The sequence below is a fragment of the Apis cerana genome, linkage group LG11 (assembly GCF_029169275.1).
Source record: "Apis cerana isolate GH-2021 linkage group LG11, AcerK_1.0, whole genome shotgun sequence".
Taxonomy (NCBI): domain Eukaryota; kingdom Metazoa; phylum Arthropoda; class Insecta; order Hymenoptera; family Apidae; genus Apis; species Apis cerana.
In genome coordinates this window covers 11,586,081-11,602,576 of record NC_083862.1, presented here as the reverse complement: position 1 = coordinate 11,602,576, position 16,496 = coordinate 11,586,081, and the positions used below count along the sequence as shown (strand labels likewise).

At 37.8% G+C, this 16,496-nt stretch overlaps 1 protein-coding gene and 1 long non-coding RNA gene across 10 annotated transcripts in view; one reads left to right on the top strand and one right to left on the bottom strand.

Annotated features, from left to right (window-relative positions):
- LOC107995072 (whirlin) overlaps window positions 1-8,276 on the top strand; it is a 96,444-nt gene extending 88,168 nt beyond the window's left edge. For all 9 annotated transcript variants that reach the window (XM_062081888.1, XM_062081894.1, XM_062081891.1 and 6 more), the window contains one exon: window positions 32-8,276. In XM_062081888.1, the coding sequence (XP_061937872.1) occupies window positions 32-174 (143 nt within the window). In that variant the 3' untranslated portion in view covers window positions 175-8,276. The remainder of the gene's footprint in view (window positions 1-31) is intronic.
- LOC133666975 (uncharacterized) lies at window positions 3,565-16,404 on the bottom strand. The gene is made up of 2 exons (XR_009831920.1): window positions 16,263-16,404; window positions 3,565-15,690 (listed from the first exon to the last, which is right to left on the bottom strand). It is a non-coding gene; the product is annotated as an uncharacterized LOC133666975 (long non-coding RNA).
- Window positions 16,405-16,496: the final 92 nt, after the last annotated feature.

Here is a 16,496-nt window from a genome sequence, read left to right as displayed (position 1 = left end):
TTTAAAACTTGATCCGATGTGTCCACGACAGGTCTCCATCATCAGGAGGTGGCAAGACTGATCGCGGAGTCGTTCGCGAGGCGCGATCGCAACGAGATCGAGTTCCTGGTGGTCGAGGCGAAGAAGAGCAACCTGGAGCCGAAGCCGACAGCACTGATATTCCTGGAGGCGTAGCAGGAATCTCCCACCTCCGAGCCGGAACCACCGTAGCCCAACCTGACCAGAGCTCGGCCCGCGACACACTTGGAGCGTCGTCGACGCTGAACCGACGTCACAAGAAGCTGAAGAGATCGGTGATGGACCAGGAAATCGATCATCAAGCTCGTCATCGATCGACAACGATGCGAAACGAAGAGAAATCGACGAGATGTAGGAGAAGGACGAGCTTGCTCTTCATCTTCATCGAACGCTCCCGATTCGACGGTCGAGCTCTCAGTCAGGTGCTAATCGAACCTGGCCTTGGTGGTGGGAATTCTCGAGGAAGAACAAACAAGAGAGAGAAAAGAGAAAAAGAAAGAAATTAAAAAGAAGCGAGCCACATGGGGGAGGGGAGGGGGACAGAAAGAAGATGTTGGGTAGCGAATGAAACTTACGATTAGCGAGTCAATTGGATGATAATTGATCGTCGTGATGATCGCCTCTTTGTTGGCGAGGTAACGTTGAAAGCTTCTATCCTTTTCCACGTGAAGCTGTAACGAGAGGCAGCTCCATGACGTGAGACGAGAATCGTGGAATAAACATGGAAGATCCGAAGGAGACAAAACACAGGAGTACAAAAGAAATATACGGTTGAAATATGAGATCTGATATAAAGGAAAGACGCTATGAGTGCAAGGATAACGTTGCATGGGAGTTGGAAGATTGACTGTGCCAAACTATTAGGATTGCTTCGCGTATATTAATTACGATACCTTTAATCCTAACGAGATTCGATCAAAGACTCTCAACCAGAGACAGAAAAAAGGTTCACAAGTATGAGGTACCATTTGTGGGATCCTGAGTGCTACGAACTTGTGCCAACACCTCACGACGACGGTGTTATGGCTCGAAGCAGAACACGATCACGAAGAAAAGTTTTCACGTGCACGAGTCGAACGTGCCACGATTATGAGAGACACGTGAGACACGGTGATTCGCTGTTGACTAAAATACGTTATCGAAGATCCTATGGACGGTGTCGTCGGTCAGGATTTTCGTCGATCGAATTCCTCGTTGGCTTATTTAGCGGCGGTGATGACAATCGGTGTCGAGAAAAAAGATTATAATTTCAAACGGATCCATATATACATATATATCTACGTACGTATGTGTGTATTTGGTGGTATTGTCTCAAATTTCAAGTTCTCGATTAAAAATATTTTATTTCGAATGTTAAATTTTAAGCCTGTTAGAACCTTCGACTACAGATGCCCGAAACTCTATTTTTGCACATAACCTAGATAAGCGTTAGTACGAAAGTAAGTGAACAGGCGGCGTTGCATGCAAAGATGGAGAGAACGAAATCGACGAAAATCCGAATCGAGGAGAGGCAGAGACTAAACATAGACTTATTATTGGGAATTGTTGAGGCTTAACAAAATATATTATATATACACATATATTATATGATAATATTATTGACTATTGTAGTGGAATTGCAAACTTGTACCTACCCGATCGCACCTCGCTCGCCGACTTCCGGTCGCGCGGTCGGTTATCGTGAAGAGCGCGCAGAAGGGAAAAACGGAGAGAGTATTATTCTACTAAGAATAATTGCGATAATATTTTCAACGAATTAAAAAAAATAATGATAAAAAATAAAAAAAAACGCGTATTTAGCAATGAGCCTGATCGTTCGAATTTTCGAGGGGTCGCGGACGATCGCGGCAAAAATTTGTCAAAAATTTCTTCGTTCAAGTCGTGGTCCGAGGGAAGAAAAGAGGAATAATTTTCCACGATGCGCGAAACTTTAAATAATCATTCGCGATAGTGGAAATTGTTGTTGAAAGCGACGATTCCTTTCTATTCGAACCGTGCTCCACGCTCGGAAAACTCGAGCGCCCTGTATTTTTCATACAAAGATATTTCGACGCTTTTTCACTTCGTTCTCGTCGTGGATCGAGCATCGTTTGGACATTTTTTACGATGAATCAGAGGAGAAGAGACTTTTCTAAACGAATGCAATTTGTATCTTTATTGTATTCTCGATCGAATTTTTCGATCGTGGCGCACGATCGCGTCGATTTCACCGCGTCGCTAATTGGAAAAACGAGGAAGATAATTTATTGCGAGTTAGTAGAGCGGTTCCTATTAATTTCATTTATTTAAATATTACAATTTTTTCTATCCATCTCAGGATGAAAATGATTCATTCTTTTAGAGATGGAATTTTATTTCGCTCGTTTCATTGAATAAGAACAAGAAAGTAGAATTCGTACGTGGTTTGCGTTAATGGAGAAGGGAAGAAAGTAGAATTAAATTTCAAATTAAGTAGAAAGTTTGATTTCCTACGATAGAAAACAAAAAAAAATAAATAAATAAAAATAAGAGAAAAAAAGAAAAAAAGAAGAAAGGAAGATCGGTTTCAGGAACTGGTTTGTTAAGAACATGTTTCGCCAACTATTTAAATAACGTAATTGTTACCGCAATAATTACATTTACATAAACGAGTAGTAGTATTAATAATTATCAATTCGTGAGTATAACGTAGCGAACGTTGTTGTAAAAGTAAATGGTTATACGTCTTGTTTAATATATCTACCTGTTACCAAGTTAAATGTAATTTTACTAGTAGTGTGTATAAGTTGGATATCGACGAGTCCACGAGTCGTTTTATCGAATAAAACCGATGATCGTCCGCGATTTTGCTCGCTTTTAAAGAGGAAAAAAAGAAAAAAAGTAAAAAAAAAAACAAGATAAAAAAGAAAATAAAAAGGAGTAAAAAAAGAAAAAATCGCGAAAAAAATACCGTGCAAGCTTAAATAGTTATTATCGCGTTTGTGTAACGGAACAGCAGAATCGGAAGGCGAGCCGATGAGAGGAAACGAGAGGCACCGGTGATTCAAAGATTCGAAGAAAATTGCTTTCTTTCCAATTTTTCATAGTGTTATTTATGAATGTGTTATTTTACTTCTGGGACTTTTCCTTGAAAAAGATTGTTCTGTCTCTTTGTTCTGATTCTTTGTAATTTCGATTTTTTGATTTTCAATGAAAAATTTTCATTTCGTAAACGATCAAAATATATTATCGAATGAAAATAACGTTAACTATTCTTAAACGTTTGACTTGAAAGGGAAAAAAATATACATTGAATTTTTTAATCGTTGGTGTAAATTAACCGAGAGAAGAACGTTTCCAAACGGTGATGTATCTGGATGCGTGTACAATGCGTATTCCGGTAAATGTGCCAAAGAATAAAAAAGGAGAAAAATCAAGAAGAGAAAGAAGAAGAAACATAAAAGTCAGAAAAGTTGTGTAAACGATCGTAGATGGGAATCATCGCGTGTGGACGAGCAGAGAAGAAACAATTCAAAAAAGAAAAAGAAAGTGTTTCGTTGCTGATGTGCACTTGATTTGTTTTCTTCGTTATTTTCTAGCACAAAAGTGCAATTATAACCGCTGTCTCGAGACGACTGTAAGAACGACAAATGAGGAAGAATAAATAAAAGAAAAAGAAAAAAAAAACGAAGAAACGACGGACAGTAAACACGGCTGGCTGCTTTTCGATTAACCGTACATGCAAAACTAAAAAGATACCTCGTGTATTAATGTTTCTTCCTGTTTTCGAAGCGAATTTTTCTAACGCAGCATCCGACGTCCCTGGGGAAAAAAAGAGAAACAAAGAAGAAATAGAAAAAAATAAAAATAAAAAAAAATCAGCGAAACAGTCAGGCCGACTCTGTCACAATTATATTAAAAAGAATAAGATAAAGATGAAAGAGTAGGAAGATCATGGAAAGTGGGGCGCGAAAAGAAGAAAAGGGGATGATATTTTTGTAAAAAGCCTTCGATGCAACGCAATCACAGGAGCGATTCGAAGATCTCAGCTGACATATCCGACAATGCCTTACCGCTTTGAAGAAACGAGAAGAAGAAACATGAATAAAGAAAAAGAAAGCGAACCGATCAACCGATCGAGGAAAATCCCGCTTCAACTTCTCACAACTTGATCAACTCCCTGTGGAAACGAAACGAGGAACCAGCGGCGAGCGATTTTTTTTCCGATCTCTCGATTTTGCTTAACGATCCGATTCGACGTTGGTTATATTCTATATTTCTGGTCGAGGAGTTATGTAAAACAGGAAAGTGGGGGAAAACTGGTTCTATCGGTCTCGGTTCCGGAGATGGATAAATTTTCGAGCGATGATCCACGCTCGAATTTTCTAAAATCGTTTTTTTTTTTTCTAAATCGTTATTAAGAAAATTATACGCCATGTATCGATCCTCAAAGGAAAGGATTTATCGAGGTTTGTTTTCCTTCTCGCCGATAAAAATAAGCGGCATTCCGGCTTGAAAAGAATTCTCCAAGCTTCCTTATTAAAATTCGTCTAAGTTTAAGAAATTTTGAAAGAATATTATCTTTCTTTCTTTTTTTTATTTCACCCCGATAAATTGATACTTTCGATTCAGAACGTTATCGGTAAGTTTTTTTTTATCGGATTTGCAATGTATTCAAAAACAAGAATGGAAATGGAAATGTTTATCGTTTAAAGACTGCCAAACTGTTGCAATTACCACGTACATTTAACGGCTACGTCTTATCTTGCACGATGTATTTTATCTTGCTCATGGTCGCTGATCCCTCCCTCCGATCCCATCGAGGCAAGAAGAGAAAACAGCAAAAGTCGCTAGCTATTTTTCCACTCCCAAGTTCCCTTTATTCGTCTGGCAGACGGAAGTTTCGAACGTAAACGTGTCTCAAGGAAAACAGAAACTGTCGCTCTCGGTTGATCGCTTTCCAATTCTCGAAAAAGAGCAGCGAAAGAGAAAGGCAGAATACGCAGCGTACCAACGAAGACCATCGTGATTCCCCTTCGATTCCACGATCTATCGATCTGTCTACCCATCGAGTATCGATTATTTTTTTTTTTATTCGATTCGACGATAATAATTTTGATGGAGAACGAATTGGAGATCATGATTTAATGAAAATGGAATTAAAATCGAGTGACGACGATCGATCACAATATTAACGACGACGATTTTATTCTCAGGGAAAATCGGTTTCGTTACCGATTTCCGGTAAAGCAGATCGAACGTTCGCGCTTAATCCAGCGTTGATGTCTCCGCTCCATAGTCCGTGCTCTTCTCGCCACTTTGATGTTTTCTTTCTGTCCAAGTTTGACAAGTTCAGTTTGACAAAGAGGTAACGTTGCTCGAATATTTGGAATTGATCTTTTTATCTCTTTTAAGAAGAAAAACGAAATTATTACAGCGAGGCTGATATCAATATTTGATCATTTGCTAGAAGATTAATAATAATTATTACTTGAGAATTACACTGTTCGGACTCGATACAAACGATCCCTCAATTATTCTTCCTTTCTTTTTTTTTTTTGTTTTACAAAAAAGAAGATTTAACGAACTAGTTTCTGTGAATAAAATTACATTACATGTATAATTGTATATAATTTAGTGATAAACCATCGCTAGAGAAATAGAAAGAAAATTAATTCCAAAGATTCAGACTCAACGTCCCCAACGGGCGAACAAGCCACGGAACAATTAGTCGGCAATCGATTCGAATCAATTAGAGCTCGAAGGGGAAGCAAGAAAGAAATCGAGCAAAACCAATCGCGATAGATCGTAGATGTATCGATTAGAGGAGAACACTTTAGACGAGACACAAACTGGGTCGCGTCCACGAGAACCCTGCATTATTTAAAATAATAGCGTTGGGCTCCGATGAGGGCCTGTCACAAAAAATTGCGCGTGTCGCGCTGCACAGAGAAGAAAGAGCGTCGTAATCTAGAAAAGAGCGATTTATTTTTTCAACGAACAAACAGAAACAAAAGAAAGAGAGCGAGAGCGAGCGAGAGAGAGAGAGAGAGCGAGCGAGAGAAAGAGAGAGAGAGAGAGAGAGAAACGAAACGAGAAATACACGGACTCGTAATAACCACGTTAAACCTGTTCAGCTTTCGCACGTTCACCATCCGCAAACTTGCTTTTTCTCGATCGGCCATTGGAACCGTGAGTGCGGGCGAGCATTGAAATCGATCCTCTGCACCGATCATGGGGATCCGATCACGTGATGAAAGGTGAGACACGGATTTCGAACAGGGGAGGAAGCACGTGACTGCGTTCGAAACGAAGGATTTCCTCCTTCTTGCGGCCGATTCCGACGAGACAAAAATGGGGGAATTGATCTCTTAGAGGAGGACGAGGATCGTGGATCTTGGATATTGTTTAGAGGAAGAACAGTTGCAAGAAGCTTGAGAAATAATAATAGTTTTCTGTGAGTGATCGACTTAGAATAAGAAATTAATTTTACGTCGAAGTACAAACGATTGAATTAAATGATTGATTCATATATTCGATTTCGTGGAAGCGAAAATGAATTGGAAACCGAGGAGGAAATCGAGGAACAGAACAGATACGAAGGATAAATTCTGAATAAAGTTGTAATTATGGAAGAGTATTAAAGATTGGAAAGACTTTCTCTAAACTTTCTTAAACGTCGAACGCGGGAAATATCTCATTGTCGTCGGAATGAAATTGATCGTTGTTGTTTTGGTGATGAAAAAAATTTCGAGACGCAGAGGCTCGCCCATTCACGGTGCCACCGCGAAAAGAAGAAGACTCGAACGACAATCGAGTGGATCTTTAGCTTAAGCTTCGTACACACCCTCGCAACAAATCGTCGTGAAACGTGCGAGAAAATGGAATGGAATGAGAAGACGTGGCAAGGATTGATTCAGCGCGCGCAGGATTCGCGAGGCGAAAATTATCGAGGCGTGTCGCGAAGAAACGAATCCGACTGTGCGGACTTGGCGGATAAAATCGCTGATCGAATTGTAAATCAGATGTAACTGTACTCGTAACGTTTCAAAGGAACACTCTGTACATAAGCAAACCGCTCGTTCATACCGCGTTTCATAGATCATCCTTTTTGCAGCCGATTTCGTACACCTTTTAGCCGACACGTATACGACACGTAAAGAGAGAGAGAGAGAGAGAGAGAGAGAGATTGAGAGATTGAGAGATTGAGAGAGAGAGAGAGAGAACAATTCACACGCATACATACAGACACGCGCGCACACGTACAAAGCATACACAAAGAAATGTGACACACAAAAAAAACATGAAGACAGAAACGACGTTCCAATGGATGAAAACGATGTAGCACGTCGCGTTAATTAACGAACCATCGATTAATACGCTCATCGTCGTGGAACGGAGATAGAGAGGAGATCGTATGGATGAAATTGTTACACCAGTAACATGTATACATTGATACATTAGAAGTATACAGGGTGTAAAAGAAATATGTTCGAACGATCTTATCGGATTGCTCGTTGTGCAACTGTTGTTTCAGGAAAAATTAGATTTCTAGGTTCGCTTTCTTTCATTTATTCTAGAATGAAGAAAGATTCTGCTATATAAATCTGCTTGAAACATTAATTTTAAATCGTCCGAATAAATTTTTCTTTTTTTTTTTTTTTTTTCTTAAACTTTCACTCGAGGAAAATGAAACAGACGAAATAGAAATCTAAATAAAATTCTTCTTTAGATTTTCTTATTTATTTCATTCGTGGATAGAGATTAGATTATTCCTCGAATCTTTTCTAAAAGCGTATACAATCAGAATTTTGTTTGACTTTTATAGGATAGAAATAAAGGATTGTTGTTCGATTTTTTACACCCTGTATAATGTATAATAATTATACGTGAGTATATACTACACACACGATACAATCACGGACACGTGTAGAATAAATGTAAAGAAACAAAGAAAATTCATCGTTTCTCCGAGTGCAACGCGCGCGAACGTATTGTTTGATTATTGTTATATTGAACCGACGCTTTGTTCGATTGTTATTGTTCATTATTGTTATAATCATTATTATCGTCATTGGATGTCGCGTGCATGATTGATAATCATCGCCAGCCTGTCGATTCTTCTTTTTGCGCCATGTTATAATCATTGCATATAATATAATTGCGATCGTAAATATTATTATTATTATTTTATCGTTATTATTATTATTATCGTTATTATTATTATTATTATTCTTGATAACATTATTACCGTGACGATGGCGATTATTATTGTAATTGAATAAAAACATTCACTACGAGAGGTATGAATATTTATGAGTTCTCCATTTTTCATTTTCTTTATATTATAATTTTATAAATTATCGATTTATATTTTTTCTATCTTATATTATCCAATTTTCTTTCTTCCTGTAAATTAATTAATAATTAGATCATCGATACAATGCATGAAAGTAGTATCTAATTGTTATATTGAATAGAGCTTATTAAGATTTTTAATCAATAAGTTAGGAAAAGAAGACAATAAACTTAATCAGATGTACAAGCTGTCTCTTGAATGCATAATTTTGCAAAGCAAGTATAATTAAGGAGAAGAAATAGCGAAAGAAGGATAGATACAAGGTAAAAATATTGAAATCAGCGCCATCTTCAGAGTGCCGCAAATAAAACAGATAAAAAGGAGAACAAATAGTGCGAGAAAGATAGAAATAGAATAAGAATTGACTGTTAGCCCCATCTCTCGAGCATTTAAAAATGTCCTATCGTATGGCGGATGACGTGAACGTGCACGTCATTCGTTACAAAATTTATCTTATGAGTAAAATAGATGTTTTTGGCACGTAATAGATGGTGTTGATGATCAATTCTGACTATCTATCTTTCTCCCACTATTTACTGTTCTCTCAATTTGTTTCATTTGAGACACTCTAGAGATGGCGTTATGTTACAATTTTTAATTTATTTTTATCCTTCTCCCACTATTTCTTCTCATTGTCTATATTTGTTTTAACATTTAATTATAAACGTGGCGTTATTTAAGATCGCGTATCGATTCTAAAATAAATTATAAATAAAAATTTGTTAAAATCAAAAATAAATTATAATATATTAATGATGTAAGTTTAAATTACGCAATAATTATTATATAATTTAAAGCATTAGTTTTTTATTAATAATTATCTAATATTCATTATAATTTGTTTGTTGCAGGGAAGTTTTTTTGAGAAAGAATATGGAATCGCTTTTTAAATATCGCTGTTATTTAAACTTAAAATTATCAAGTTTTCAATCTTAATTTAATTTTTAGCAGCAAAATGCAAACAACAATAATATTAAATATCATCCATATGGGATTTCTCTTTTCGATTTATATAATCGTAATGTGCATCATTAAAAAAACGTCACGAACATGTTTTATGCAATACGATATTTACAGTTTCATAGGATACATGTGATATGTAATCTCATTAAGAATCTCCAAAGGGGTTGCTGTCTAATCTTTCTGTCTTTGTGAAACTACACGTTTAAATCATTCGATCACATTGTGACACGAAATGCTCTACGAAAATATACCATTTACTTGCAACTAGTGAATTATATATGCAGTTGAATAAAGAATCGATAGAGCGAAGAGAGAAGGAATAGAGGGTGGTAGAGGATGATTGTACAGTTTCGAAGTAGACGAAACCTCATTAATCGTGAATGGTGTATGGAGGAAGCGTTGAATATCGCGTTATATTATTTAACGAGGATATATTTAGCAAGTTTGTTCATTGTTTTCTGTTTTAATATTATTAAAAGTAGAATTTTGTAGAATTAATAAGTGTATAGAGAATATATTTAACGAGATCGATCGTTGTTGAAGAATAGGATTTTTGGTACTAATACGAGAAACGATATCAATAATGTAAATTTTTCGTGAAATCAATATTTAATCATTTTCTATTTTTATTCACACGTTGTCTTTCTTAATAGATTTTTGTAAAATTAGAGAAATCTGGAGGACATAAGAAAATCGGTTTGAAAATCGGGATCCTCGAATCGGATTAAATCATGGCGAATTTGAATAAGTTAATCATGCATGCAAATCCTTCTTGTACCTTTTTATGTGGTAATTATCTATGGTAATTTTTATTTTCTTTCATCGACCAATCTAAAGTTTTACATTTTCTAATAGAATATTTTATATTTAATCTTCTTATAAAAATTGTAAAAAGACTACAAATTTAGTGATCAAAAGTTAATTCCGCAGAATCCATTTAAAAAAGAAATGAAAATAGTATTTTGCTAAATTTTTATCAAATCTATTAAAATAATTACAATTATTATTGATGAAATATTATTGATAATTTTTTACTATTAATTTTCGATTAATAACGGAATTAATAACAGAAGATTCGATAAAATTCATTAATCACGATGAAATGGCTATTTTTCTAGCTTGACCACCCTTCATTAGGACGATGCTTACAGGATGTTTCGGTTCGATTATCGCGTTAAAATATGAGAGTACGAAATATGTGAATTAAAGATCCAATTTTACTAAACTTTCCTTAGAATTTGCGTATCAAACGAGCCGTGACTAGTCGCACATGTCGCTATAATTTTAACAGCGCGTGCCCTAAGGGCTGCCCCATTCTAAAGGGTGGCTCGGGGTGGAAAAGACCGCAGGGTTGCACGTGACTGCACGTCAGACCGGATACGATTTTTTTCGTTTCGCTAGGGAATTGCCTAGGAGACCGTGTGTCTAATTCACCGCGTTAATATATCACTCAATGATCATTGTGAACGAAAATTAAGAATCGAGAAGGATGTTAACATAGAGAAGAAAATAAATAAATAAAAATATTTACAAAATAAAAGAGAAAAAAATTTAAAAATATGTTCTAGGATAAAAAATTCTCATTTTTCCCAAAATCATACATTCATATAAAAAAAAAAAATTAACCAAAACTTGCACAATGTTAACAATTTTTAAACGCTCGATCCGCTCCAAAATTAACTCACGAAAATTCAAAGTCCGACCACATTATCCCCTTTTACACGATCATTTGAACAAGTTGAGAAAACAAGCGAAAACATTCCTCACCTTACAACTTTCAATATAATAAATCACACGTTACGAGGCTGCTGCCTCCATTGCGTTCCTCATCCGTCTAACGATCGTCTTCACGTGGCGGCAGATGCTGTATTGCGCTTCCTGGTTCACGTACGCGTATAGAATCTCCTCCTTGCTTGATTTACGAACGATGAAAGGGGAGGATCGATGACAACCGGTGTACATCAATCGGTGGAAAAGAAACTTCCTGGGACGGCGCAGATGCACGAGTACAGAGGAGAACGCACACGTGCCACGGACAAAGGGCCAATCGCGTGCAGAAGGGGCTCCTCGACACTTCTGGAAGCCACTTCTTCGACAATGGGAGAAAGAAGGCCTTGCACGTTTACTGGATGAGGTAAGACAATCGAGGTGGCTCGGTGTCTGGATGTCCAGATAACGGATGTCTCCCAGACGAAATGGACGTTGAAGAGGGTTGTTTCGTTTCGATTTGAAGAGAGAATATCTTTTACTTTTTTTATTATAGGTTTAATTTTTTGTTTAAAACAATGTTGAAAAATTTAAGGTGATAAAAATGGAATGATCAAGAATGGTGCAGTGAAATAATTTTGAGGTGAATAAGTATGAATAAGTCATCGATAGTTTTAAAAAGATTTACGATCTGTGATATCTGAAAACCTGTTACACTTTATCAGACAGTTTGTTTTCCTGGAAAATATTTTTATACTTTCACCCCAGCTCGTTCTCTCTATTTATAGTTGACTTTTGGAATTCAAAGTTTTACTTAAAATAGCTATCGATAACTCCCTATCGCTGAAATAAAGAACAAAACTTTCCTCGACTTGTTACCTTAAAATAAATCACCTAAATAAATCACGAGAAAAACAAAGAAGCATAGAGGAGAAAAAATTGTTAAAATTTTGTTCACGAAATACATATCGAAACGTTGCATAATTGTTGACCAATTACCACAGTTGAAACATACGGAGAATTTTACGACAAATACCAGTCTGAGATTTGATGGACAAGCGGCGTTAAAGGACAATGGCGACAGCTGGATCACAGATCGATCTGTTCGATGGTTCAAGAATAGAAACGAGGGATTAAATGTGGGAATCGGGAACAGGGAAAACGTGGAAATTGTGATTTTGGGATAAGCTTGGCACATTGTTACCAGCCTTGGATACACTCTGTTCAAATGGTGACCATTTTGAACACATGTACGGCAGAAGTAGGAAAGAAACATTTGCAACATAATTTTCAAATTACTTCTAGCTCGTGAAAAAAATTATTTTCTCCTCTGTAATCTTAGAACGTAACTCGTTATCAACCACATAACTTTCGAAATATATTTACATATTATTCTAACAATACAATGAATCGATTAAAAATTAAATATTTTCATATGGATATTAAAAAATAAAAATTTTACAACTAATGTAATTATTGCATGCATTGTATCGCAAACAAATACTAGTAAAAACATATATAAACACATTATCAACATCGCACGTACATCCCCCTACGTTATCATCATCTCGATGATTCTCATAAATTTTATAATTAAATCCAGAAAATTCAATTTACATCCCCCAAAAATTTCGCCTGCGGGAAGAAGAAGCGCCTAAATGCAACCCCCTCGAAAAAGAAAACAAAGAGAATTCTTCTTCGATTCGATGGACCGCCCCCATCCCCCACCCAGTTCAAGGAATCGTAACGAAAGGAATTGTCGCGGTCCCGATTAGAAAGGAGCAGCTGTCGAAATCACAAACCGATCTTCCATGGAAGAAAGCAAGCCGGAGATTAAAGGGGAGGATTTCAGAGAAGGGAGAGCGAGGGGTGGAACAGCCCTCGCGAGGACGAAAAACGTGCACGTGCTGTTGCAGGGATGGATGGAAGTATGGATCAGGGATCTCAAACCGGCTCGTTGTTTCGCAGAGAACTTGGAGATTGATTCCAAGTTACCCTAATCAGCCAATTAAAACGGGGGATGATGGAGCGGAGAGTTTATTTCGTTCACCTTTGTGTTTAATTTATTCGGGGATATTTGTAGGAGGGATATTTTTTAAGGAATAGTCGAAGGAAGGGGGTGTATATTGGCCCGTGAAAGTTGGAGATCCCTGAGCCTTGGTCGAGTACGATTCAAAGGGTGGCTATGAACTGGTGGTAGAATTCCAAGTTTGAATTTATTAATTTTAAAGTGCTGCGCGTTTTCTTTCTTATTCATCCTCATTGTTATTACTGTATTTCTCTCGATACCATTTATCGTCGTTCCTATCGGATTTTAACGATTGAAAATTTTATTGGATAAAAAATTTAACGATCTCTTAACGATCTACGGACAAGATATCAATAAATACATGCACCATCTATCAAATCTACCTTCGTGCAACATCCATCGTCATCGCGATCGTTCCATATTGCATTACTCATCAAATTATGAAAGCTTCTTTCTCCCAAAGGAGGCTAGCATTCGTATCAACCAACACCCTGGTAACGTTAAACCACTTAAGCGAAACATTCTAAATTTCCATTAAAACCTCTCCACCTTTAAACGATCATTTTCAACCCGGCGTTCCTAACAGCTAGGCACGATGACGGGGAGAGGGGGGGCAAAGCCGGCTTCCGGGGGTAGCATGGACGCCAACGGCTCATAGGATTCGCAGTTTAGGCTGTCAATGTTAGAGAACGGACTGACAGCACACGCTTGTCGGCACACGGCGACGAATGCTCGACAGGAGCGGGTCACCTCGGTGCGTGTGCGTTTCTTCAGTGTCGGGCACGAAGCCAAACGGCGCGCTTCTTTTATTCGCTTACGTTTACGTAGCTCTTCTACTTTTTTTTTTCTTCACGATCCAATCGACGAATCGCGAGTCGAAACGCGTTCATTCGATTCGTTCGAGAGAAGATTTTTTTTCCTTCTTTAACCGCGCAAACGCGATTTAATTTGCGTCTCTTCTTATCTCTTCTTCCAGTGTTTACGTTTAGATGTTTTTCTCTTGTCGGTAAAAAAAAGAGGGAAAAAACGACACAGCGTTTTAAAAGTTTCTCCGTTGTTTTTTTATCTCTTCTTCGATCGGCGAGTTCGATCTTGGCGCGCAAGAAAGAGAAGTGGAAAAAGTGTGAGTGAATCACGAGGATTTTCAAATCAGAAGTATTTCTTTCTTTCTCTTTCTCTCTCTCTCTCTCTCTCTCTCTGAAATTTCTTCCCGCGTGGTATTATCATGCGGACTGGAAAACAGAGATAACAGAGAAAAGCGTGGTGGGATTTTGATGAATGGCCCCCTCGGCTTTTCGCGTTGATTTATCGCGAGGCGTGCCGACAGTTTTGGAGACTTTTATTTCACCTCGAATACGAAGTTGGAAAGTGTTGTTTCCCGTGGATTCGTGCGCTTCGAAGAAACGCGAGCCTCGACGAAACGATCGAGGCGGAAGAAACGATTCAATGATGTCGGAAGTGATGGTTTCCGCGATGTGGTCGATCGAAGTTGAGAGTAAAAGTGTGGGGGACAGGTGAGCGCAGAATGGGTTTGTTTAAGATGGAAAAATTGCTCGTGATCGCGGAAAAACAGGGGCGAATGTTGGTCGATAGTGGTTGATGAGTTTGATCGAGGAGAGGATTCGATCGATGTCCATTGTCGATCGATCGTGCCTTTGGAAGAATCGTTTGAGAAATCGAAAAAAAAAAGAAAATACTCGAAACGATCGACGAACGATGATTGTGATTCCATTTCGAAAGTCGATTCTGAAAATCGGTGGAAATGGATGTTATATTTCTCGAGGATCATAGAAACAATTTGTACTTATATTTTCTTAAGAGGAAAGAATGTATATATACAAGGTAATATATTTTTGTAAAAAACATTTTTGCAAAGGTATTACGTCCTAAGCAATATCGATTTCCGAGAGACTGATAATTCAGTGGAAGCAAAAATTCCAACAATTCCAAAGATACTTTGGCCAGAGTTTACACTTCGAAGAAGGTTTAAAAAGTAATGTTTTGAATAGAGATCGAGTAGTACTGATTCAAAAATAGTCGGGCATCGTTCGATCGCACCAGACGCGAATCGACTTTATCGGTGTATCTTGAAATAAAACAGAGGCGAAGCATTCACTTCACAATAATCTGCAACATGAATATAACGATTTTCAAATTTTTGATACGCGCAAAGCCATTTTATTAATCAAAGTCAACGATAATTCTATCCCAAACAAACAAACGAAAAAGAGGATCGTGTGTTCTAAAATTAAACGAGTAAACAAACAGATTCTGTCTTAAAATTAAACGAAGAAGAAAAGAAAAAAAGAAACACGGTGTTAAAAATCGGTCAATGTCAATGCGCACGTGACGATCGAACTCGCGTTCCCAATACTATTCTAATCCCCGCGTCCTTGGTCAACGAGCATCCAGAGTCGTCTGGAAGACTGGAGACTTGGCCGTGGCCGATTAATCGCGCACCAGGGTTTCTTGATGTGGCAACAAACCTGAAGATGCCAGGAGGCGTCGAGCGAAAATAAAGAGAGCCACGATTTTCATCGGCAAATAATCCTACCTCTTCAGTCTTGCCAGGCTTATCCGAGTTGCTGGCCGCATTCTCGCGAGAATCCTTTGAAAATTTATCGACCTGGATGAATGAGAGAGCCTATCGACGTTTCTAGTAAGTCCGCTTTGTAAATCAATTCTATTTTGTCTTATAAGAACCGTGACAATTGTGGGGAAACGATCGATAAACCATGGAGGGAACGCTTGAAACCGATTACCAAATTCTTCTTGAGATTATTTTCTTTTTTTTTCTTTCTTTTTTTTTTCACACATTAAATGTTACAGACACTTCGTATTTCTGCTTTCAATTATCACGTTCCGTTTACTAGTCTTGATAACTTATAACGTCAAATGTTTATTATTCATTTCAGTATTTTGGAATCTCGTCAGAGAGTTAAAATTATCGTGTTTCGATTTCACCATAGTATTTAAGATTACAATATTGTTTTACGTACACTTTCAGAAACTTTTTTTTTCCAATAATCTTGTACATAGTTTGACAATGCAACTTGAACAAATTGAACAACACACGTTGAAAGCCCCAAAAAACGTTCGTTCTCATCGCGCAACGGTTTATCACTTAGATGGGAAGCTTCGTGAAGCCCTCCAACGGAATCCTACTTTATTTCCCGAAAAGAGCGTCCCCACACCCTTCACGCTTTGTTCCACGTTTCTCACAGGGACGACGGAAAGAGAAGAGAAACGAGGATCGTGGTTGTTCGCAAAGTGGTCCTCGAGTGGTCTAACCTCGGTACCGAGAAGCCGAAAGAGCCGGTGGCTGGCCATACAGGAAGGGGGAAGGAAGAAACAGAGGGAAATTGGCCCGCGTTATCGGCCCACTTGACTCCTTCGCCTGCTCGAGGAGGTTAATTTTAAGAATATCTCGAGAGCAGGGCCACCTCGACCTCTGTGATGATC